Genomic DNA, 27,022 nt, shown 5'->3' on the forward strand with positions numbered 1-27,022 from the left:
AACAAATTTTTTCATTCAAATCTAATCAACCGCTGTATAATCCCTTGATCTCAAGGTTATCTGTTTCTACCATTCCCAGTGACCTCAGAAGATACCAAAAGAGAACTTGGTATCGTGTTCTCTTAATTTACTACCTATTCTTTACATTCATGTCAGAAAGTTCCGTCACTGGATGGTTTCTTCCCCTAAGTCCTCAGTCTTAAAAATGTTAACTTAATATATTTACAATTTTATATTGTATATTTTTTTTTTAATGTTAGCTGTACATCACTTGATATTATTGTAAAAACTTAAATTTATAGATTTTCCAATCACAAAACAAAAAAATAGTTTAATGAAAAAAAAAGTTGTACAAGTTAAACAAGTTTAAATAACTAACAGCAACAAACTGTCATAATTTCGGTCTTTCAAACATTTCAAGTCAACTAAAATATGAATTATTTTAATTCTTGGTTCCTATTTTTTGTTTACCATAAATATATTATTTTATCAGAGTGTAAGGTATTTCCTGCTAGCTAATGACATTGAAAGTTATAAAAAAATATGACAGAAATAGCATAATTGATAAACACGTAATAGGTACGATACATAATGATCGAATTGCGTTATACCTTCGTAACTATTAAGTTACCTGCCGTGAATTACTGCTATAAACCAAAGTAGCTATATGTGCATAATATGTGTGTTTCTGATAAAATAATAAATCAATTGTCGACTAATTATTTTGCATATTACAATTTTTAAACTTACAAATTGAAAATTGGTTTGATTAGTTACATGTAATTTTTTACGATTTACAAAATATTTTCATTTGTTTTCTGAATTATATACTTTTAACGCAAGTTATAATATAATGTTTTATTAACATTAATTGATATGAACATACAACTAATAATTATAGAAACAAAAATTCATAGATTAAAATTGCCAATGTTGCATGCCAAATTTTTGGAACACATCTAACTTATTTAAATATGCCTTTAAATATTTTTAACAACGATTTGACATTATATTGTAATTTTTGAATATACAGAATTACGTACACATAAATAATTGTGTTGCAACTAAAACCGAGTACGTACAAAACTATTCAACTACAATAAATAATGTAATAGTAGATAAGCCCAATGGCTCATGTTTCCGAGGGCATTATATACAGAAAATTTAATTTGAATGCAAAAGTTAATTTCACAACCAGGCACTGTTTAGAAAAATCCCAAGGATTTTACATTATGTTCTTTATCTTAAATCTAAAAATTCAAAAAATTATATTTTTAACGAATTAATTATTTAATGAAAATGGGAGTGAACACTCCTAGTAAATTATTCTGTATTAATATACGCAACTATTTAAGTCCAATATTGCTCGTTATCGAACTCTAATGAAAAATTGATTTAAACATGCACCATGCTAAAATGAAGCGACTTGATTAGAATCTGTTTTAAATCCAACTCTCTAGTTCACGTCAAATTCTCCTGCAACCTTTGTCCGTGCAATTTTTTTAAAATAATAGTTGTATTATAAGTAACTGCCACGTGTATCTATTGCTATACAAAATATGTATACAAGGTGTAACAGATAAAACTGACTTTTGGAATAACTTTTATTAAAATTAATATATCTTATTTATTTCTTATTTTTTTATTTTTTTATTTTTTGTTCATTAAGTGACCTAAGTGCTACATCCTATAATTTAACAATTGTTGTCATACGTTGAATAAGCATAATTTATTATTTTTATTTTGGTTAGGTCTTTCTGTTACATCCCGTATAATATCTACTATAGTAATTCGTGCTGTATATAATGATATATGACGTATTTTATCTGCTGAATTTTTAGCGGATCGCGAAGAGTTAAACTAACAGTAAGGCACGAACACATATCAAATGTATAGGTACAACCGTATAGAGTAGTATTTTAACGAATAAATATATCTATACATATATAAATAAAAAATCGTCAATAAAAAAATATGCTCCGAAACAGCGAAAAAACCATATACGCGTGCTAGACACGTACAAAACGCGCCGTCAATACACAAAACATGTAACGTTATATGTTGTATATAAATAATACGTGTATTATTATTATGTATAACTGGAAACGAGTCCAATAACGAGCTTATCGTCCGATCGATGACGTCCATATATATTATCGTTATTTATTTATATAATATTATATAATAATATGGAATGCGTTTCGCAAAAAACCTCTCCGGGTATGGCTCATGACAATTTATAATATTATTATTATGTGTTGTAAGCGAACATCACATATTGGGGTGATAATCGATTATTCAAACAAAATTATCTTCTCGTTTTCTGTAAGTTGTTAACAACCATCGGTCGTGCACACTTGCACAACAAACCATACTCTTATCCGTTTTGACACCATATTTACATAGATATTTTAATTTGTCGTTGACCCAGTATAATTCATACTACGATACCTATCATAATATTATCCAATATTACCTATGCATATAACATACGCGTAAGTATACGTTTTTGTAATTTAAACACAACAATTATCAAAATACAGACGATTCGCTCGTATAAATCTATCGCACACATCACGTCATAATATCTCATAAATATAATAATAATAATTATTATTATTATAATATACGCTTACCACCGGTATATTATACATAATACATCAGTCATGTCATATATTACTACTGTAACATAATAATATTATATAATAATAACACACAACGATAATAATGTACAATATAAAACCACTTAAAACGTACATCGTTTCTCCGGAACCGGAAGAAGAGGTGGAGAACTGCAGCAGCAGCAGGACTAAAGTAATAATATTATTATGATGTACTACCGGAGAACCTCGCAATATATCAATTAGTGCAATACAATCGCTGACGGCCGGTTAGAGCGATAATAATACGCGTAAATGTTTCGTGTGCTGCGATGACATTAATACGTGTATAATGATAAAACGTACGTATAATGATAATTTTATAATAATATTATGATAATATATAGTAACCGCAGAACTTATAGTGATTCTTTTTTTATTTCATTTATTTGATCGTTTATAGAAATGCGAGTGTGCTTGGGTGGATACAGTGGTGATAATACACACGCAGTGCACTTATATATATATATACATTCGTAAGCACGAATAATTTTTTCATCGTCAATAATAATTTACATCCGAATTGCCGAGTGAAATACAAACGCACACGCATCCGTTCAGATTATTATTATTTCCGTGCTGTAATAATAATAGTAATAGTAATAATATGTATAAATGCTGCATGCACTGGACCGATCGTATCGCACAACAGAATAATAATAATATATGCGTAAATTATATTTATTATTTGATACGTATGCGGTATATTACATTATTGTGTACTGCAATATATGTTTATATATATTATATATAATACATATATAAACACAAAACAGTATTCTATAATATGTACAACATAAATTGAACGAGCGTGTTTATTAAAACGTATCGCTTTTAATATTCATATTAAATAGTAATCCCGGGAGATGCGGTTTTTATTTTTTCTTTCGCGAGCCGACAACAGTATCTATATAATAATAATAATAATAATAAAATATTAGTTAGGTGTTGTGTAGTGTTTTGCATTATATTATACTAAAAGACGGTGAACGAATATACATTCTCAAACAAGTTTAAAACCGTTTATTGGGTCTGCGACTGCGCAACGCGTCAATATATTGTATACAGTATGATATTACATCAGCTATAATAATAATAATGATAGTAATACACGTCCTCGAAGATTCATGTCTCTGACTACGACGATCGCATAAAATGCATATCATAATAATATTATTATTGCATGCCATAATGGCACGTAATCCCATATCGTTTTTGGATTCGGTCCATGCGATTTTGGCGGCAAACGCTTCCATTCCCAACCCCTTCGCGATCGTCTTTCGATTTATACAATATTATACATATATACATATTAAGTATATAATGCAAAAATATAGGGTTTCTCGAAATTCCCATGCACATATCATATTATATTATATATTACTCGTAAAGTACACTTAGTATATTTTATTATTATTTAATAGGTTTGCACACCCCCCCCCCCTCCTTCCCCATCAACTATCTAACCCGTCTCGTTACGATATTATAGTATTACAGTCGTATAAATCGAGCACCGATGATTTACAATTAAGGAAACCCCACAAGTATGAAACAAAATGAATTTATGCACCAGATATTTTTATTATACACACCAACCTATATTATTGTAATAGACATTTCATTTTTCAGCTACGCTAATCGGGATTTTCATTTCGATAATTAATGCTATTAAATGTGGATAGGTAATACTATATACTGATCTTTATTTGATCCAAATAAAACAAAACATTACGGTATACCTATATATGGTTATAAGACACTAACGATTTGAATATTGGATTAAGTCACGGATAAGTACATTTCAAACGACACCAATTATTTGAATACATATAATGTATGTTGTGTAAGTAGATAAGCACTCAAAAGTCAAACGTAAATGAATCCATGATTTGATCCGTTCATTCAGTGCTGTGGATATTCTTAGTTTCTAGTTATTTTTTTAATTAAATAAAGTAGTCATCAGGTACTTTTTTATCTACAAATATCATAAAAATTATATAGAAAGCCGGTGTTTTCATCTAATAAAAAAAAAAAAAATAAGACCAGTAGATTTTAATCAAGATAAGATAATTAATTTTTCATCTAAATAATCTGACACTGAAAAAAACATATACAATTTATTTCATGTTTATTTTCATATTCATTTTTTATGATTATGAAGCCGAGTGTGTGCAGGAGCCATTTATAAATAATGCAATATTTATCCATCATACTATTATGTTCAAACTTTAATTTACATTATATTCTGCATGGTGTTGCCCGTGAATTTAGTATTTACATGTTCTTAAACTCTGTTTAACTGTATAGATTTATTTTCAACATAGTTCTTTAGGTGGGTTCGATGAAGTATAAAATGTGGGTCTAAAATTATATCTATCCAATCATAATAACTATTTTATTTTCTATAACAAACGGCAACAATAAACGAATAAAATAAAAATGACGCTTTTCGTGAGTCAACTATGTATATTCAACATATTTTATGTGTGAGAATAAAAAACAAGATATAAAAAGTTGCATGTTATGACACTATACGGATCTTGCCGAATCTATTAATTAAAAATTTTATGGAAATCGGGCAAAAATGTGGATTTTCAGAAGGGTCATTCGTTTTAATCCTTTTGTGTAATACATATATTTATTAATAACCTATAGCTGATTATTTTGAATAGTGTGCAATGTGCATATTATCTCAAAATTTAAATTACTTGGTAGGTACGTTTTATATCAGTACCTACCTATTTAAGATTGTAATTGTTCTGTATAATTATATAGCTCAAAATGTAATTGCAATATGTATAAATATATGAAACATTGAAACAATATATTGTTCTTAGAAACATTATGAAAACAGTTTGTGGAGCAAGCATTTTAATTTAAATTTCATCATAATCAGGTACAAAACATCTAATTATAAATAATAATAAATAATTCACTATTAAGAATTATAAAAATAACAATTTTTGTCACCTGGTTTCCATAGTGCAGTGGTTATCACGTGTGCTATACACGCACAAGGTCCCCGGTTCGATCTCGAGTAGGAACATAACTATATTATTTTTTATTTCACAAGTTTTTTACATCTTAGATTCTGAGCGGAGCGAGAAATGTATTGATTTTACCATGACGTGTGTGTGTGTTTTTTTTTTGTGTGACTGTCTTCACGGTTTGGGGCAGTAAAAGTGCATTGATTTTCGACTTCAGTACTTCGTTCGATCAGAAAGTGAATCTAGTTGGTACTTTGGGTGGTCAAAATTAAAAATTTTCAATATTTTTCTAAATAATCTCGATAAACAAACTGGGAAATTGAGAAATTTTACGCTCAATCAGTTTTCGACAAAATTGATTTTGGTTTTTGATGTAACTTTTAAACAAATGACCATAGATACATGAAATTTTCACCTAATGTTTATATAAATATATTCTATCTACCATGCAATTATCAAAAATGTGGACTTAAGTTGAACTATTTATAGGCAAATGCAATTTTCAATCATTATTAGTTTTTTTTTTTTTTAATTAATATCGATAAAAATTTATTTGTTGGGTAAAAAAGCTTGAAAATTTAATTCAAGACACCCAATACATTGTTACGATAGAATTTAAAGCATAAAGGTTTACCATTGGTCTGCAATTAAATGACCAACTAAATACTTTTTGTAAATAACTATAATAAATTACCAACACTTATCCGAACAGAAGTTTTTCAGTAGATTGGTTATAATAACCCATCTACATATCTACTTATGTATTTAAAATAATAATACCTACATGATAATAATAATATGTTATTAATGGAAAACCTGCCGACTTTCAACTTACCCAAGTCTGATGAAAATTGTAGTGTTCATCGCAAACTAACCTATGAGTGAATTGATGAAAAGCAAAATAAAAAATCCAAATGATATGATCTTAAACATAAGACGAAAACATCGTTACTTTACGTTTAATTGCTTACGAAATCGCTTGGTCACTCATCTGGTTTCCGTAGTGTAGTGGTTATCACGTGTGCTTCACACGCACAAGGTCCCCGGTTCGATCCCGGGCGGAAACATTTTGTGAGTTTTATAACCATAAGATGTTTTTCTTATCAATACTGTTATTTTTTTAATAATAGTACGATGTAATTTTTTTTCAGTGAAACTTCATATTGTTTATATACATTTGACATGCAAATTACATACATTATTATTATTACTATTGTTGTTATTATAGGCATCGCTGGTACTAAGGTATTTAGTAATATCATTGTATAGAATTTGTGTGTTTTAAATAAATCTTTAAAATGTAATGCATTTCAGAAACACCAATAACCTTATGAATTGAGGCATGTAATGAAAATATGTTTGTACGATAAGTCATCTAATCAATCAAAACCTATATTTTATTCTTAAACTAAGACTTGTAGGTATGTACAATAAGTTAAGTTTTGTACGGTTATATGTTAGGTTGGCCGCACTTTGATGTAAGTTTATGTACCTAATATTTACTCAATTCAACCTAAGTATTTTTTATAAATGTACTCATGTGCCTATATAATATTAGTTCGGTGGCTCGGAGTTGTACGATTGCTGCAATCAATCATGGTATACACGATTGAGAGTACGCACCACCTGCTGTCACTGTTTCCGTTTCCGGATGGGTCACCACCCCCATTCTTAGTGGCAAAAACCTCGTCACGCATACACGTTTTTCTAACCTACTATATCAACCTCTACAGTTTAAACCTACTAAGAATGACCATCAAATGGCCTATATTGCCACGGATTAATTATATATTGTATAAAAAAAAAATATATTAGTACGATATCACGAGCAATTAGTACAAAATCCTATTTTTATAAATACCAGTTGATATCTGAATTTGTATATATATATATATATATATATACCTATATGTATATACCTATATGTATATATGAAAAATATCAATATTGATTACAGCAATTACGTTTGCCTATCTAGAATTGTATCCAGTATTAGTTGTCATTCATCAATAATCACCCAATATTGACGATAAAGTAATTATTACAATCCTTGGAATTAATGACAAAAGTGAAAAGTTCTATAAAATAATTGTGCTTTAAACAATGTCAATATTTTATTGTGTTTGAAAATATATAGTAGTCTATGTTAATTATTTTGAGTATAAATTATGTATTTATTTAGATATTTCAATAATATGTCCACTTCTAATAATAAAAACATATCATAATTTAAATGTATTCTATAACTTCAGAGGAATAAAATTAAACCTAAATACCTATCAAATTAATAGTAATTATTTTTATTGTAAAGATTTTAGTGATAATCATTATTTGGAAGTGCCAAACAAATTAAAAAATATAAGTATTTTTATAGTTTTTTTTTCAATTGATTTTAATTTATTTTATGTGATAAATTATTATTTAATATTTCAAATGATAGTCGATTAAACACACATATATATATATATATATATAATATATTATGTATATGCATATAAAAAAATAAAACAATAAACGGGAATATGATTTTAATTAATATTAAAAAATTAAAACACTTATTGAATGACAAATAATTAAATTTGTTTAACAGTTTTGTTTTTATAGTATATGGGTTTTTTTAGAGAACAATTTTTTAAACACGCAAACCAACACAAACTACATTTTTAAAATGACTCTATATACAGTCTATAATTTATCAACAGTTCATTTATTTTATAATTAAAAAGGTTGCGCGATTGAATTTCGATGTACAATTTTTGTCTACCACTAATTAGTCTTCACGCAATATATACATACTATACACAAATACAAACACACACAGTTACATAGATACATACATTCAAATAATAATCGTACAATCATAATATGGTCAATATTGTGAGTCTTCACTTTTATGAAAATATGTATAACTTTCAGATCAAATTAGTTTTCTTGTCAATAACTTTTTTTTTTAAGCTATAAGAATCTATAACTTGATGTTTGTCACTCATGGCGCACGTTTTATCCATTCGAAATATATAGCTATTATATATTGTATGAAAATTCTATTTAGAGAGCTTAATTTCGGTGTAATAATGTTTAATAATAATTAAAATATGATGAAAATGGTAAGCACGATAATAATAATAATTATAGTAGTTGCTACATAAGTCAATTTCAAAGAAAATTATTATTACATGACAATCGGCTGACGGCAAACGGGACGTGCTCGGATTGTTGGGGCGGAAAAATGTCAATAAGGAAAAGCGAATTAATACCGTAAAAACCTTTTTTATCCAACCCTCCAAATAATTTTTTTTTAAAGTAACAGCATTAATGTATTCGCTTTATACGCTTACCATTTTTCCGCTAAACAATCTCAAAGTACGTACCATACCCATAATTTATGGGTACACATATGTATAAAAAACATAAACTGTACAAAAAAAAAAAAATAATAATAATAATAAAACTTTACGTGTAGATACCTACCCGAAATACAATATTACGATTCGTCCCGATGGCAGAGCACTCAGCTAGTGTCTTGGGTATTTTCGTTAATAATTTATTACATAGAACCTGCGTCTGCACGTGGATAAATATATAGACATCGAACGAAAAATAAAAATAAATTCGATTTTTCGTTTACGGTTATGGCCGATGTTTTTACACTGGACTTTATCTGTAGTATTATTGTAATACAGTCACTTCTCCTGGGATCACGATGTATGCACGAGGTGGCCAAAGAACCGGAAGAATTCGTGGCGACAAAAAGCTAACGCAATCCCCCGCAATGATTTAGTGTGCATAATACATAATATTACATAACTATATAGGATAATGTAATATTCGTTGTACAAAATTTATTCACATTTACTTATAATAACTTTTTTCAGATTTTTTAGTTGCGTTTTGTGCAGCATATTTTAATGGACGATAATAATTTAATTAGTTTTGATTCAAATAAATTACATATTCTAGTTTTTATTTATTTTTATTTTCCACAAAATACGTCAATATGATCCACTTAAATATGAAGACCAAAACGCGAGGTTAATCACGAGGTTTTTCGAATTATCGACTTTTATATTAAATTGTTGTCTTCTTATTTTATATAATTATACCATCACCAATGATGATACAGATGAACCAGATTTGAGCCAATAATATATTTTAATTTTTAGTAAATTTTTAAAATAAAATATATTTTAATACATCTATCTTTTTACGACTTTAGCTAACCCTTATTTGCGTTGTGCGGGTGTGTCTTGTTTAAAACGAACGTCACACGAAAACTATGGCTAATCGCTAATCCCCGTCGATTTCCCAACCTTATAACCTACCACTGTATACTATCTCCAACATAATAAAATTACATTAGATCCAATAGAGTGTCGATTTTATATTCAAAAATTGAATTTAACACATTTTACATAATGGTCCGGTTGCGCTCGAAGACTGCACCGATTTACTAACAACGAAAACTACTAATTTTGAAGCAGCCAATGTTATTACAAATAATACAAAGAGTGTTGAAATTTCTGAAGATAATATTTATAAACAAGTATAGGTAACTAAAATAATAACGATAGTAATATACGTGTATTTCGTATAGATAATCGTGTGTGAAATCAGTATTATGCATCTATATGTATATTGTATACATATTTGATATATATATATATATATAATATCCTTGTATATATGTATTGAGTATGTAAACCCTCATGTTATCATATGTTTCTGTTTAAACTCTGATTTATGAAAATTCAAACATTTCAACATCATATGAATCATAATCTGTAGTTTAACAGCTTACAATAAAAGGAAAATAGTTAACATAAATAAATTGAGTTTGTATCACCACAGGACACTCCTTAAAACGTTACACAAAATATAGATATAGATACTTATTTAAGCACGCGTGGTATTAAGTTATCATAAATATTCCAAACATCAGAATTTGAATTAATGCATATTATTAAAGGATGAAATGAGGGCAAGCATGTATGCTTGATTAATTACCCTGTAAAGCCATAACGAAATGTATATTATACAATATAATGTACATAATATAACAGTAACGACTATATCGTAGCAAAATCATAAAAATGAATATTATTTTGGAGCTCATGCCCCCGTTTCAAACATAATCATAGAATCTATGATATGATAAATAAACAATGAGTTAAAATTGTTTGAATAAATTCTTAGCACTATAGTATAATAAATATTGTACTTTGTAGTTCAAACAATGTACATAACATTGAAAGTAGAACTTATTCAGCCAGATTCAATTCTCGAGTTCAATAATATTATAACGTGCGATAAACATATTATATTTTATGTTACAATCCTTTAATTTGCATATTATACATTTTGGCGTTGATATTTTTTACACCCGACGTAAACTAAGTACAAAACTGACAAAGCATTTAACTTTCTTTGCGGTATTAATATATCTCTTCAACTTTGAAATATTACGTTGTTCATTTTTAAATGAACTCACTTTTAACTCCCATAAAAATTATTTTATTTAACATTTTGATAGTGTTGCTTGTGAAAACAATTCGGGAAAAAATTCTTTCTAGACAAAAAATAAGGCTTATATTTAAGTGCGTTACTATAACAAAATTTTATTTTCAGCTTACGTGCATTCCATATAGAGTTCGTCTTACGTGAACTTCAAATAAAATACTTAATTCTACCGAGATGGATTCGTAAGTACCCGAGGAAATATGTAAGCTCTAACATTCCACAGGTTGATCATAAGTTTACTCGCTTTTATGATGAACATGTTTTATTAAAAAAATATTTTATAGTATTTTAATATGTGATGTTTTTGAATTAAATTAGTAAATGGTTTTGGTATATTTGTAAAAACAAATTTTTTAATATAATTGTTTATTGAACATCTTGTAGGCTATTTCTACAGTTGGCTTAATTGATGAAATAATACTACATAAATGACATGGCAATAAAATAATGAAGATGACTTTCAAAAGTACTTCAACATGAAATATTAGCTATAACAATAATAACAATAATAATGCACTTAATATATTGCTATTATTTATTTATTTTTCTATCAGCTTATAACTTATTACTTATAAGTCAATACAGATGTGCCGTAGACTGGTGTGATTAGGTCCGTAGTATAAATAGCTTAAAATGAATTTAAATTTAATTGCCTATACTTTTATAGTAAATAATAATACATAAACTAACTTCAATCATTAAATAATTTGTCAAATATCTTTACACGTATTTTTTTTCCTCAATCATAGCCACATATTGTATACTTATTAAGTACTCTAATTAAAATTTAAGATAAAGAGTTTACTGAAAAATATATTGCTGTTCTTATGAACAAAACTATTAAGTTAAAGTATTAATAGTGAGCGTTACAAAAAACTGTATCAATTATAAAACTAACCGGTTCATATAATTCAGCAATTTTTTGTACGTACATATAAATTACTGTTAATATATTTTTATTGTATATACTAGTAATGTGTGTTATTGTAACTAAATTTGGTGAGCATAAATAAAGTTATGATCCGTACAGAATTTACAGTAACATTTGCAGTAATAGTTTGAATAGAACAAATATAGTTGAGTTGTTAATACAATATGGATTGTAGGTACTTTTTGGTTTAACACTAAGTACGTAATTATACTGTATTTTAATTAAAATTCAAAATATGAAACTAATAATTGAAAGTTAATAGATTTATTCTAGTTGGTGTATGGTTCACACTCTATAAGTAAATAAATTATTGATCATATTTAAACAGAAATAATAAATAAATGTTTCTCATAGATAATTCTGGTTTTATAAAATCAATACTTATGTAGATACCGCTTAAATATATTTAAATGTATAGACTTTTTTTAGAAGAAATTCAATTACAGTTTCAAACTGAAGTGTTATATTTTAGTGTATAGTGTTTGCACTTATTTAAAATAAACGTGTAATTTTTTAAAATCAAGAAACAAAAATTACGTATTTCAAAATAAAATAAGATTACCTATCAGCTTTTGTTAATCCTGGTATAAAACGTGGCAATAAAAGTTTATTGAAACATTTTGGAGGGGAAAAAATGAATTTCTTTCAATTATACAATTGTCATTTTAATTTAATAGCACGTTACTGCGTAGGTAACTGACCGTATAATTACACTTTAAGTTGTACGGATTGTACATAGTTATAGATATATAATATGACGTACCTATATGGTATACATGTATAATATATGTATAATATTCATTTTACTAAAATATGAACTTTAACGGTACCTACCAATAATTTTTGAGAAATGATTAAGTAATAGTAATATTCTCTAACTATGTTTCGTTAATCGTAAGTAATATTGCATATGAACTAACACGAATTATTATACTATACCTCTAATTTAATTATTTTCGAATGGAGTGTTCAAACTTTTGGAAAGTTAGTTACATACCTACAGATATTATGTATTATACGTCATGGCCTAGAAACTAAAAAGAATTTAAGCACATGACAGACTTTTCCGGATTACACTTTAAAACTTGCTCAAAATTAGTCGTGTACCACAGTACCCATAGTGTATTCAAATGTTAAACAAGTATATTATATTATATACTGTCTCATGATGTATAATACATTGCACCTATATATGTGTATATTTCAAAATGCATTTAAACTAAAATTATAAATAATACGTCTGAATGAGTGATATCATTAATGATAAGTATTTTAAAACTCATTTGCATGAAATTCAATGCACGATAAAGGTCAAATTTATTATGTCAGACGTCTATAATAATTTATGGTGCCAATAATATTCTAATTGTAGTTGACTCGTACAAAATATATTATTAATAATACATTATATGTATGCAAACGAGACAGAGAATGTAAAGTTGTTCAATTATTATTAGTTGTAAGATGATATTATCTAAGACACTTTAAAATATTTGATCAAATACAAACATTTTTTAAATATTTCTTCACACTGCAAATTAAAAAGAAAAAAAAATTGAAAAATTATATTTTTTAAACTTTATCAACGAATAATTATCAATCAAAAACTATTATGATATATATGTATATATATATTTTTTAATTTGATATTTACAATCTGTGTTTGACAGCACAATAATAATGATATTTGAATATGAATAGTATAATTGCGTGTTGTTCAATGATGGGTTTTAATATTGTGTTACACTAAAAATTACTAGGCAGATATATATGTCGTAGGCATATAGTCAAAGAATTTAATGTTTATGCAATTTCACTATCCACCTAGACATTTATTTAAATGACTAGGCATTTGACTAAATGCCTATTTCATGCCAGGCAAATAATAAAAAAAAACATTTTGTATTATTTTAAAAATTTAAATATATTTTCTATCAGTTATTTATTTAAACGTAATAGACGTACTAAACTAAATAATTGTACAATTCAATCGCATGTTCTGCACCTTTTTCCATAACGCCATATTTTTGTCGTTATAATCGATAAGATTATCAATATAGATAAGGTTCTCATACAACCTAGTACCTACGTTAATTTTCCAATGTAAAAACCAATGGAATTTTTATTTTTATTTAATAAGAATATAATATATTAGGTACTCACTACTCGTACTATAAACTATACTGACTATATAGGCTGTACAATATACTCGTACTATCATTTATGTCTATCACATCTAATTATTTATTACCTGAATATATTTATGATTTTATTTTTAAAACAATACTAAATAATAATTAACACAAAATTAAACATACTATTTCATATACCTACGTGTTTTTCATATTAATAAATAATATACAGCTTTTTTAATAATAAACAGCTTTTTTTTATATATAAAATAGCAATAAATAACTGATAGAAAATATATTTAAATTTTTAAAATAATACAAAATGTTTTTTTATTATTTTCCCGGCATGAAATAGTCACTTAGTCAAATGGCTAGTCATTTAATTAAATGACTAGGCATTTAACTATAAATGTCTAGGCAGATAGTGAAATTGCATAAACATTAAATTCTTTGACTATATGCCTAGGCATTTAATAAAATGCCTGATTTGACTATATGCCTACGACATATACACCGTATTTAATGGCATTTTGACTATTTATCAAGCTAATTATTAAGTTTATTTTTAATGGTAGGTAGGTATTATCATCGAATATCTTATTTTATTTGCTTATTTTGATTATTTACAGTTTTATATTAGTTAATAATCTAGTTCATATTTCATTGTGATTATAGTTAACCTTAGGTTAATTCAAATCATCTTTTGCCATATTTGATTGAATACACTAACACATTTTAATTCAGCATTTTTTTCTCTGAAAATAAACATTTATTGTTTTATTTAATTTTTGTTTATAGTGGACTTCGTTTTTTTAACTATTGAACATAATATTATAAAAATAAAAATGTATCTGGTATTATATGATACGACAATATTAGTTTCTGAAATTATAAGCCTATCAGAATAAAGAGTACTTGACCAGATAACGCTTATTGTTGGTTTTCGTAAAACTATTAATAAGTTGGTAAAATAATAATTAAACTATACATATAATTTAATATATAATATAATAAGCATAATTATCCATATTAAATTATTTTAAATGTTTCATCCATTTTATACGTTATTTTAATAATAAACTGAAGCACAACAATATAGTTTTATTTTTATTCTGTGTACCTTCACAGAACTAATATATGTATTATTATCATAGAATCAAGTTATTAAGCAGTTTAACTATTATAAGGTTGATTCAAATTAAATATAATTAAATTAAAATGCAGATTAAATAAACTTTAAACTTCTAACTTTCAAGTTTAAAATAATTTGCTTATAATCAGTACATAACAATCCATTTGAAGTATAACAATACATAAGGGAGTCCAAGTAAATTTAGTAGGTGGTTCTCGCAGGTATGAAATAACTTTGGCCATGTCTGTATGGCATTATTTAAACTCCGTAAATAGATGGCTTATCTACTCGTGCAGGATGTGTCTTATTATTCTGTTAAAGCAGTAATACTTATTGAAGAAGTTATAGGTTTATAATATGAAGCTTACTAAGACTTCGTGTGACAATAATCCTCTACAACATGACTTACAATATGGATAACAGGATATAATTTAAATGTTATTGATATATTTGTACTTGTATTTCATTATAAAATATGGCAGAAGATACATGTTTAAAATAATACTACTAACATTTTTTGTGTAACATACCTACCTTGATAAAATAAATTTTCTTTTTTTTATTAAGATTTTAACATTAAGTTAATGTATCTCGACGATTAACATAGATTATGTATAAACAAATAAAATATTAAAATAGTCGATAAACGTTATAGGAAAATCGATTACAATTTATATTTTTGTAGATACGTGTTCTATAAGTATGAGTTTATATAATAATATATTTATTTCACTGGTTTCTGTTAATTTATATGAATTTATAGTATATAATATATATGGTACACATGATACACTGGAGTTCACTGTTACTCAATAGCAGTAGTATACAATATAGTTCTATCTTTCCTCACGATTTCCTTTACAGTGATATACCTAAATAGTCGATTGGTTAGGTTAGGTTAACCTTTAACAATTAAGATGCACAGTTATTATTTCTTATCACTAGTTGTTTTTAAATTAAACATTATGGCAAATTCATGCCCCGTCGTATCACTTCAGTCTGACACAAATATTTGTAGACATCGATAAATCCAGTAAAACTTCGAAAATTCTTAAACTGATGACAGCTATATTTTATTTATCAACGGATAAACAAAAATAATAAAATAACTATTTTCATCTACCTGTATCGGTTTAATTTAGGTCGGGGGTGGAAAGTGCGTGCAGGGTAAAAGAATCCCTTAAGCCTCAAAAGTATATAATAATTCCGTTGATGTTTTAAGGTGGCTCGTTACGAGACGACCCTTTTGGCGGCACTTTATCCCCTACACGACCGGGAAACCAACATTTTCCGAGGGATCAATAACCCTCCCCCCCGTGGGCTAGTCAACTGGCGTTCTCACTAGGTTAATGTTTATCCGATTACCCCGTCCGGGTCTCGTTGTTTCCCACCGGAATTCTGAGTGAATTATCTTCCGGGGTTTGTTTTGCGCGCCCTCGCGGCGTCCACCACCACCGGAATCCCGGGACTTTCCGTATATAAGACTCTACGTAAGTCCTCCGATCCACTATCAACCCATCCGTGGCAAAATTGTATTTTCTCTCTCTCTCTCTCTCTCTACCAGATATATATTGTATTTTATAGTATTATATCAGACGTACTATTCAATATTGTCCTGATAAGGTCATCTGACCACCCAAAGACCCTCAAAAGTTGATTTTTTAGTATTCTTTGAAATAAAATCGAACACTGGTAATTAATTATTATGCCTGTGTTGAATAAAATATATTTGTGTTTTAAAAGCCATTGTATCCACTAAACTTTAAGCTGTTGGCCCTGCACAGAATAAAGTCAACTGGCGTGATCATATAGATGTATCAATAAAACTTCCAGAATTAGAAATGAAATGTATACAGATCCGTAGACAAAGTAACGATGATCAGGAATTTTGACTATTACTTACTTAATCTCGTTTAATCTCTTACTTAATCTGATTACGAGAGTAACGGTAGTTGAATAAACAATAATATAGGAGAAACGATAAAAAAAGAATATTGACAGAGAGTCGATTTTGAAATGAAAAATAATGAAATAATGTTTTGCATTTGATTTGATTTTATGTTTGTACAATTATAATTTAATAACTACACATAAATTTCATATAGTAATGAACATCTTATAACTTAATAATAAATCATTATCGTAAAATATACACGAAAAAACTATTTTTAGAAAGACATTTTTATACATGTGAACAAATTATTGTGTACACAAACAATTTTCGTGTGAAAAAAATATGACCACGAAATTATGTAATGTGAATTTAAGCATTTTTGGTTGACAACTTTCACATATCCGGAAGAATGTAGCAACGTAAATCAAATGACTCGTTGCTATAGGACTGAAAATTCAGACTAATTAATTTATAAAGTTTCACCATTCAATATGGTTAATATTTTCAAATAACATAAATCACACTATATAACAGCTGAAAGCTGCTTTATCGTTAATATACAATATTTCAACGATAATGCAACAAATATTAGCCAAAAATAGTTCACATGACATTGTTGATGGACATATTTTACACAACTTAATACGTTGTTCTGTCTACATTCTTATGATGAATGTTTAGATTTAAATCACTACACGTGTTTCTAGTTTCTATTAAGTTTTCTAAGCAGATCAACTGAAATTGTGTCAAAGGCTCAGAGCCATAGATAGAGGTTGTAAATGGTCTAATATTCGGGATCAAAAACATATGTACTTACAGGATTTCAGCCATTTTTTCTATAGGCTTTATTTTTAAATCCGATTTAAGCGTATTGTTTGGATTGTAAAATAAAGAATTTCTGATATCGGGTATACAGAGAGTTATTGATTGGATTTGAATTTTATAAGTGTTTGTTTGTTTGGCCTCACTCCATAATAGTATATCACGTCATGCTAAGATATACATTAGGATTATTTTAAGAGTATGTTTTGTTTTTGAAATTAAGTTCAAAAATGTATCATGTACCTTAATAATTTACGATATATATTTTACGTCTATAATTAAATAAGATACTTTTTTTTGTGTGTAGGAATCATCCAGGTTAGACGTAAGTCGGTCTAGCATTGAACCTAAATAACAAGCACAAGAAGACTGTTGTATCATTTTGATTATTTAATCTTTAAAAGTTAATAAAATATGCAGCACTACACTTGATCACAATATTTGTTGCTAACTGAGATTATTTATTCATTAATATACTCATAGGTAACCACTACCATTGAGTATACTATATTGTATACAATATAATATACTCAATGGCATTACTAATATTTGCGTTCTATTGTTACCCGTGGCCAATGGGGTACAGGTACAGTTGGGTATAAATTACGACCCATTTTCAAGTGAAATAATGTAAAGCGAATCAATGTTATCATTATTATTATGATAATATTATTATTTATATTTCAAAATAATGGTTAATAATAATTAATACCTGTGTAGCCTGTGAGGTAATTTTAATGACTTTTATAATGCATTTTACGCAAATAAATACCAACGTGTTATAGGTCACATTATATAGATGGTTAAGTAATGTTAGGTTTATATTGGATAACACAATATTATGTCATGATATTAATTATTTTACTAAACATTATTTTGGTATAATGTTCTTGAATTTATATTTGGTATTATGTATCCGTTACGTGAAATATAATTTAAGATAGGATTAACTTCAACTACGTGTGTCACTACTCACTATGGTTAAATTACTGTAGGTAATTAAGTATATATTTAACATATGAACTATTATAATTGGCATTAAAGTTTTTGATTGTAGTATTATGATGTTAAAATATTAATTTACAAAATATGTTTTAAATAAATGATATAAGTTCAAACCAATTCAACTTGAAACTGACATAAAATACACGTGTATATAAACATTCAACCAGTTCGGTTTCGAATGTCGTTATATGTATGTGTGTACGTCTGTCCATTAGCTGCAGTATGCTCACTGCTCTCTTTATCTATTCGTAACCCTCCTTCACTGCTTCGTCTATAATAATAATCAAGTTATTATGTCACCTCAACCTAGCGTGGTTTCTTCCAAAACTACAAACAAAAGAAATCTCTCTGCTCCCCCCCCCCCTCACCAAAGGCAGAAGAAAGAAAAAACCAAATTATTCACAAGACCAAATCGATTCTCCGCTCTCTCTAAGTGCGACGACGTCGGCTTGAACACATCTACAATCAAAGTTCAAATCCACAACAACGATGACAAAATAAAAGTATCGCATGTTTACATTTAAAATGTGGGTAACATATCCACCTTCATCTCTGGTCTTTTGACCAAAATTGACTACAGATTTTATTTTTGAATCTATGCCCTCCTATTTAATCGTCCGCACTCATTTTGTTGAACATAACAATCAGTTATTAACGAATTTAAAGGAGAATGATTATAGTTATCATTTATATCAGCCAGATTACATGCACCCGCTACGCTTAGTTATTCGAAATCTCCACCCAACTACTGCACTTGAAGACATCATCGCCGGCCTTTCAGAATTGGGCCACCACGTCACCAACATATATAACATTCAGCGATTTTGGGATAAAACGCCTTTCTAACTTTTCTTTGTTGATATCCAAAAAACTACCAACAATTCGGATGTATTCAAGATTGGGTTTCTTCTCAACTCAAAAATTATTTTTGAAAAACCACATTCACCAAAAAGCCCTCCACAGTGCTATACATGCCAGTCTTACGGTCATACTAGAAAATATTTTTATCATAATCCACGTTGTGTAAAATGTGGAGAAAACCACGTCTCGAGTTCCTGTACCAAGCCACACGACTCTCCAGCCAGATGTGCTCTATGCAATGGCAGCCACACTGCCAACTACAAAGGTTGCCCCGATTACAAAAAATTTAGACGTGTTACTCCTCCAATTAGGCGAGATCCTCCCATACCTACTCCTTCACCAAAAAGCAATACTACCAAAACCTCTTTTTCTACCAATCAGCATTCTTATGATTAAGCCACCTCCTCTGGTCAAAACTATTCTAAGATTTCTTCAAGTATTGAAACTTAATTATCATCCTTCATTTCCGAAATTTTTAATATCATAAAACCCCTCCTCTCCCTCCTTACTTCACTTCTAAATAAAACTCTATTATCAACAATTTAAATATATCAAATCGTGTTAATCATGTTATATCTCTTTGCTTACTATCTGTTCATTACCTGTCTTTTAAATATTAATCATCTTATACTCTGTACATTCATATCTTATATATATATATTTATATATAGACCTTAATGTCATTATATGTTCAAACTATCAATTTATTGTATGTTATGTCGTTATGATATTTAATACTCTATCTTTGTTTTGTTTTCGGCTATAATTGTATTTTACAATCGTTACATAATTGCTATTGTTGTATAATTATTGAGCTATAATAGTTATTTTAGAAGCTAAAATAATAATAATAATAATAAACATGTGCAATCTTTCTATTTAGGTACCTATTTTTTTTTCGTTTTTAAATTCAGATACAATTTAATTACAACTTTCAGGTAAGTTCAAGATATTGTATTTTCATATTTCATATTTCTATTTTATCATTAAATATAAAATAACCACAGTATGAAATACCATCCTGACAAATTAATAATGTAGGTATTAATATTAAATTATTCTCACTCAATAATACATAATATTAGTGTGTGCAATGTTTATAATAATTTCTTATGTAAGTATAATTTGGTTATCGAGTTCAATCATGTCATGGCGACTTCTTCGTAATATTAATTTAACTAAAAAGTAATTGATCTTAGTAAAACGTAGAACTTACCTTAATTTTCGGGAGTCTCTTATCGTTTCTATACCACGTAATTGACGCTGGTGGTCTGGATCCAGCAGAATGACACTGGATGTCGTATCTTCGGTCAGCTACCAAAACTTCGTCCATGGTAGAGAATGTTACCGTAAGCGGTGGAACTAAAATGTTTAACAAACGAAGAATCTGTTTTATTAAGATAATCTCATAAGATATGAGATTAATAAATAATTCCACATTCAACATATTTTCTGGAAATCGTTTTTCAATAGGTAGTTGATAATATGGTAATGGGATAAAGATATGGTTTTACACATTTGTTCAAGCAACAATTATTTAGCTATCTTAAATAAAAAATGTCTTCAATTTTATACTTAATAAATAACTTTTAGTTTGCATAAGTAGTTATGAAATTGTTCTTATTAATATATTTTATATGACAACGTTTGGATTGTTGTTGGTATGCAACAACTGATAAACATTTTCTTGGTAGGGTAGAATTTGGAGGTGTTTTTATATTTCTAAAACCAAAAATAAAATATTCATGAATCCCGTCAAAAACAATTTTAGGGGGAGAAAACAAAAAAACTAGCAACGACCCTACAAGCACGGTAGTGTGTAGTATTATCTGCTTGATGCTTCATGTGAAAAAATTTAAGTTTAATTATTTAACTTTACCATACTCTAACAGTATTACCTATAATTATTTGATAATTTACACTGTAATTGGTACTTAATATTTACATAAAATTCCATATTAGAATTACATGAAATCTATAAATTTAATATTCGATGATATTTTATTTATAATAAATTAGAAATATTTGAAAAGCGGAACAAGTTTATTATAAACTATAATTATTATTATAAATTATTAAATTTCCATTATGATATACGAATATTGATTAAATAGTAGTTGTTAAGTAAATATATCTAATAATTAAAATGCTTAGTATTTAAAAATAATTTTAACTTTGTAAATTTAAAATCCCTATATTTAATTAATAGATGCACTTATTTTCATAAAAAAAATGTTCCAAGGAAACTATATAATATCTTACATGAATTTCAGAAAATTTACGTCAGGACAATATAATCATCACAATTTATTTTTATATATAATTAATTAATTAATTTTTAATCCACTAACGTTTAGAAAAAAAATTTAACCATGGTTTATTTTGATAATTTTTTTATTGAATTTTTCTTATGTCTTTTAAGTTTTTAAAGGAAAATAAATGTAAATTTTTCTCGGTTTCCGATATAATTATAATCCACAGAATTATACCTACTTGGCTACTTATATTAAATCATATTCTATTACATTTATTGTTCAAATAAAAATCATATATTATTTAAATTGATAATGAATCTGTCATTGCATGGTATACTGGATGAATAAAATACTGATTGAGTAGGTGATTCAAAAGACATATAATATACGGTAACATATTATATATTTTATAATATAAATATAGTGCGTTTGCGTCGGATAAGAAGAATAATTTCCCCCGTAGGATCCATCTGCACGAGACGTATATGTACGTATAAGCTGCAGGTATATATAAATATATTATATATGTACACTTGGGGTTTAGAATTTTTCCGTTATGAACCAAAAGTCCTGGAACCAAAGTGAAAAATATTACTTTGAATACTTTCATGAAAAATCATTTTCCCCGCGAGATATCGAGTTTTCAACTTTTCGTAAATAATAAATGTGGTATGCGAAAGCCGTATTGGTAAAGTTAACACCAACTGACTGCCGAATTAAAAATTTCTAGCCGAACATTTCATCACCTTATGAATACAGATAATGGAATTTTCAATTACGCGTATATAATATATATATATATATATTATGCTTAATACAATATTTATGTGTGCAATGTACATGTGTTTATTGTTACCAAATGCATTACGAACATACTCGAAGTAAGTGTGAACTAAATTTCAAACTATAATCTAGATTATCTTTAATGTTAATTCCATTTAAGCGAGAAATAATTAAATTCGACACGCTTGACTTCAATTTTAAGTCTTAACCTTTTTTCACGATGATATTACACAGTATTTTAATAATCAATTTTTATTAAAATTATTTTTTTTTGTTTTGTACATAGTTATATTTGCAAATTACGTAGGTACGCAATATTGTGTACAGCATTGGTTCTCCGTATAAAGGTTTCTCTATATTATTAATACAAGTGTTAAAGGTCATCCGAAAAGTTAAAAAATGATAATTTAATGAATAGCATAACATTATACAATAACACCCTGTATTTATGTATACACTACAGCGCTTGTGAAATTACAAGTACCGAAAGAAAATAGAACTTAATAAACGCAAAATTAGAAAACGGTTTGGTGAGAGATCCTGTGATGAATCTGTTTTTATTTTAGTTTCATTGGTAAGATAACATTAGTATTGTGACTTGGGTTATAGGTATGAAATTCAGAAAACCCTTTAAGTGGATGTCGCTCTGCTGTATAGTAGTTTACAAATAGATTACTGTAATGAATGGTATTAATATTTGAATTCAATGATATAATATTATAGTATTTTATCAAAATTTGAACTTTCAATGCTTATTAAAAAAAAATTGTGACCATATTTTTTAAATATTTTTTAATTTCCGTTGTGACTAGATATAATGAGCATTGTATTAAATTTTGAAGCTTGTTTAACCAACGAATACAATTGTACTGTATTTTATAAAAAAAACGAACTAAAAAGATTAAAAATTAAAAATGTCTATAAATAACTTATAAAGATTTGAAATATTTTGAAAATTTTATCATCAAGCATAGAAAATTTTAATATGCCAGAATAAACATTCAGTGAAAATTTCACGTGTCTACGGTAATTTGTTTTAAAGTTACACCAGTATTAAAAAGCAATTTTCTGAAAAATTGATTTTGCGTAAAAATTCTCATTTTTCCTTCATTTTTTTTTTTTGTTTTTCCCCATGCTTTTGAAAACTAATGAGAATTTTAAAATTTGACCTCCTCGATGCACCAACTAGATTCACTTCCCCGCCGGAAAAAAATTTAGGTTGAAAATTGAAGCACTGTTTCGACAACTTATCGTATACACAGACACACACAACAAAAAAATATATCATTGTAAAATTAATATGTTCATCGTTTTGCTCAGAATCTAAATTTATGATTTAAGAAAAACCCGTTCAGAAGGCTCAATGTAATGAGATTCATATTAATATTTTGAAAATGACGAGCCATTCATATTTGCTTATATTTTCTGAAATTTTTTGTAATTTTTCATTACACTTGGGAAATTTAAATACCCTAAAAAAATTAACGATCTTTCCACATGAACCCACCAAATTAAAAAGGAGGTACTGTTGATAGACTTCTCCCCTCAAGACAATCAATTCATCGTTTTATTACTATTACTATCCTATTTACTTATTGTGCTTTATGTATAAACTATAAATATAGCTTTTTAAAAATAAGAATACCTTAAACTTAATAAGAGATATTTTACTAAATATCTACTACGAGAAAAATATGTCGTAAATTACTATACACTATACGACTGTAATGATGTGTAATAACTAATAAAGTTTATTAAATAAACAATATTGACACGCAACAAAACATCTCCTCATGGTTTTATTTGGTTTTAATTAAATTAATTTTAAACATAAATTTACGCGTACCGCATTAATTGTAGGTAACAAATTACACAATATTCTCAGGCGATGAACAGATAAATGGTATTCAAATAATTAATTGCACACTCATATAAAGAGGGCCCCTTCAGTTGTATATTATTATGTGTGCTACACAAAAGCACGGTTTTCGTTTTATGTTACTAATAATAAGTTGATGTCATTAATAAATTATTATTTTTCAATGGGTATTGGTTGCGTTTTATACTTAACTCGATGACCGCTGACATTGTTTTACACATAAAAGTATTCTGCATAGAGACTTTTTTTTTTTAATCACGATTATTCTAAAAGTCTTATTATTATTATTATTCACATACGACATAGAAAATATTAAGGACTTTCAATACTTGCAAATTATTTCCAATAACTTAGTTGAACTATATAACGAGTACCAACATATTATTATAGTATATTTATGTGAACTAGTGATTATTAATGATAGAATTAGGTACAGAAACTGTGTAACACGTGCTCAAGGCGGAAACGCACACACACACACACACACACACACACACACATACACACACATATATATATATACATATATCTGGCACGTAGGTTTCTCTATAGTAAATTTTTGGAAAAATGTAATACATATTTAACATCCATACCATAAAGCTAACAATAACGTTGTAAAGTTAATATATATTTATTTTTTTAATGTGATAAAATAAAATATGTATAACGAAAAAACTAATCATAACTATTTTTGTTCAATTAACTATTACAAATTATTTGAAATATTTGTTTTTAATACATCATAATTTAAATTATTATATTCAATGAAAACTATTGTTTTATCAGTTTGGACGCACATAATATTGTCAATTCATATTGTAATGTATGATAAAAATAAACAACTATCGACAAAATTACACTACCTTAAATAGATACAAAACACAAACCTAGGACATGATAATTTTGGCCTGTCTTGTTTTTCAAGTCGTTATATTATTCCCTATATTTTACCGAAGTATAGTATTTTGAGAGGTGTTATAACGTTAACATGTATACGTAGGTACAATAATATAGGTACTCTAGTTCATTGCTTTTAACGAAAATTGACTTGTTAATATAAGCATGACTACGTGTGTAGTCACTATCAAAACCACTGACATGATCATATTATATTACGTAAATTATAATATTCATTAACTAATCACCAAGGAAATCCTTGCAGCATACTATCTTTTTAGATTAAGATACAACGGTCAATATTTGTTTATTTCACAACTATAAAGTGCTTTAAATATTTTGTTTTTGTTATTAATTATTTGAGAATAGAATGGACCACACTGAATATGTTTGTGTGAGAGGCCCAAACATTGTTTCAAATAAGATATTGAATCCTTTATAAAATACAGATATTTGAATAATTATAATAATTAAAAAGTTACAATTTTATTTATCATTTAAAATAACAAAATAATAGTATATACTACTTCATGAGATTTTGAGATCCTATAGATGAAATATGAGTAAGAAATGTTTAAATGTAATTTAATAAAATACTTATAAATTCAATAGTGTTTGAATATAATTTTATGATATAAAGTTAAGATAAATAAAAAAGAATTATCTATTGAATTACAATTCACTATGTAGTTGGAGTTTAACTATGAAAAAAAAAGAATGATTTAAAATAGCGTGCCATGAAGGTAAATTGGACTAATACATCATATTTAATAAAACAGTCTTTAGTTTAATATGATAAAATATTCAAAATAAGACAGTTATTTTTATAATTTATCTTAATTTTCTAATAAATATATAGTATAGTCAATAACTACACATAATAATTATTTAATTTTATAAATTATTTATTTATTACATGCACATAATTGAAGGATAGAAACAATATTATTATTGTTATTAAAATTGAAACATTAATTGAAGTCAATTGTAGATTCGAAGCGAATCACAACAATGTGTTTGTTTTATTTATGTGTCTCGATATATTTTCTAAATTCTCATCTTAAATTAAACTAAAAATTAAACAGTAATTATAAAAAAAGATAATACGAGTAAACAATGAATTAGATTTCTGTTAGAAAAAAGCATAATAAATAATATATTATGAGTATACTCGTTAACATTGATTAACTCTGTTATAAGCAGTAGAAAAAATTTACGAGAATAATACTATTATATAGTACCTACGCTATTTCGATTTATCGACATA

General features: G+C 27.2%; 1 protein-coding gene and 1 non-coding gene across 2 annotated transcripts in view; one reads left to right on the top strand and one right to left on the bottom strand.

Moving 5' to 3' along the window:
- LOC107164872 (protein turtle homolog B-like) overlaps nt 1-27,022 on the bottom strand; it is a 349,438-nt gene that overhangs the window by 75,100 nt on the left and 247,316 nt on the right. The window contains exon 6 of the mRNA XM_015512862.2: nt 21,158-21,303. Within this exon, the coding sequence (XP_015368348.2) occupies nt 21,158-21,303 (146 nt within the window). The remainder of the gene's footprint in view (nt 1-21,157; nt 21,304-27,022) is intronic.
- TRNAV-CAC (transfer RNA valine (anticodon CAC)) lies at nt 6,642-6,714 on the top strand. Its single transcript has one exon. It is a non-coding gene; the product is annotated as a tRNA-Val (tRNA).

The sequence above is a fragment of the Diuraphis noxia genome, unplaced genomic scaffold (assembly GCF_037042655.1).
Source record: "Diuraphis noxia isolate RWA-SAM2 unplaced genomic scaffold, SU_Dnox_SAM2 contig0003, whole genome shotgun sequence".
Classification (NCBI taxonomy): Eukaryota; Metazoa; Arthropoda; class Insecta; order Hemiptera; family Aphididae; genus Diuraphis; species Diuraphis noxia.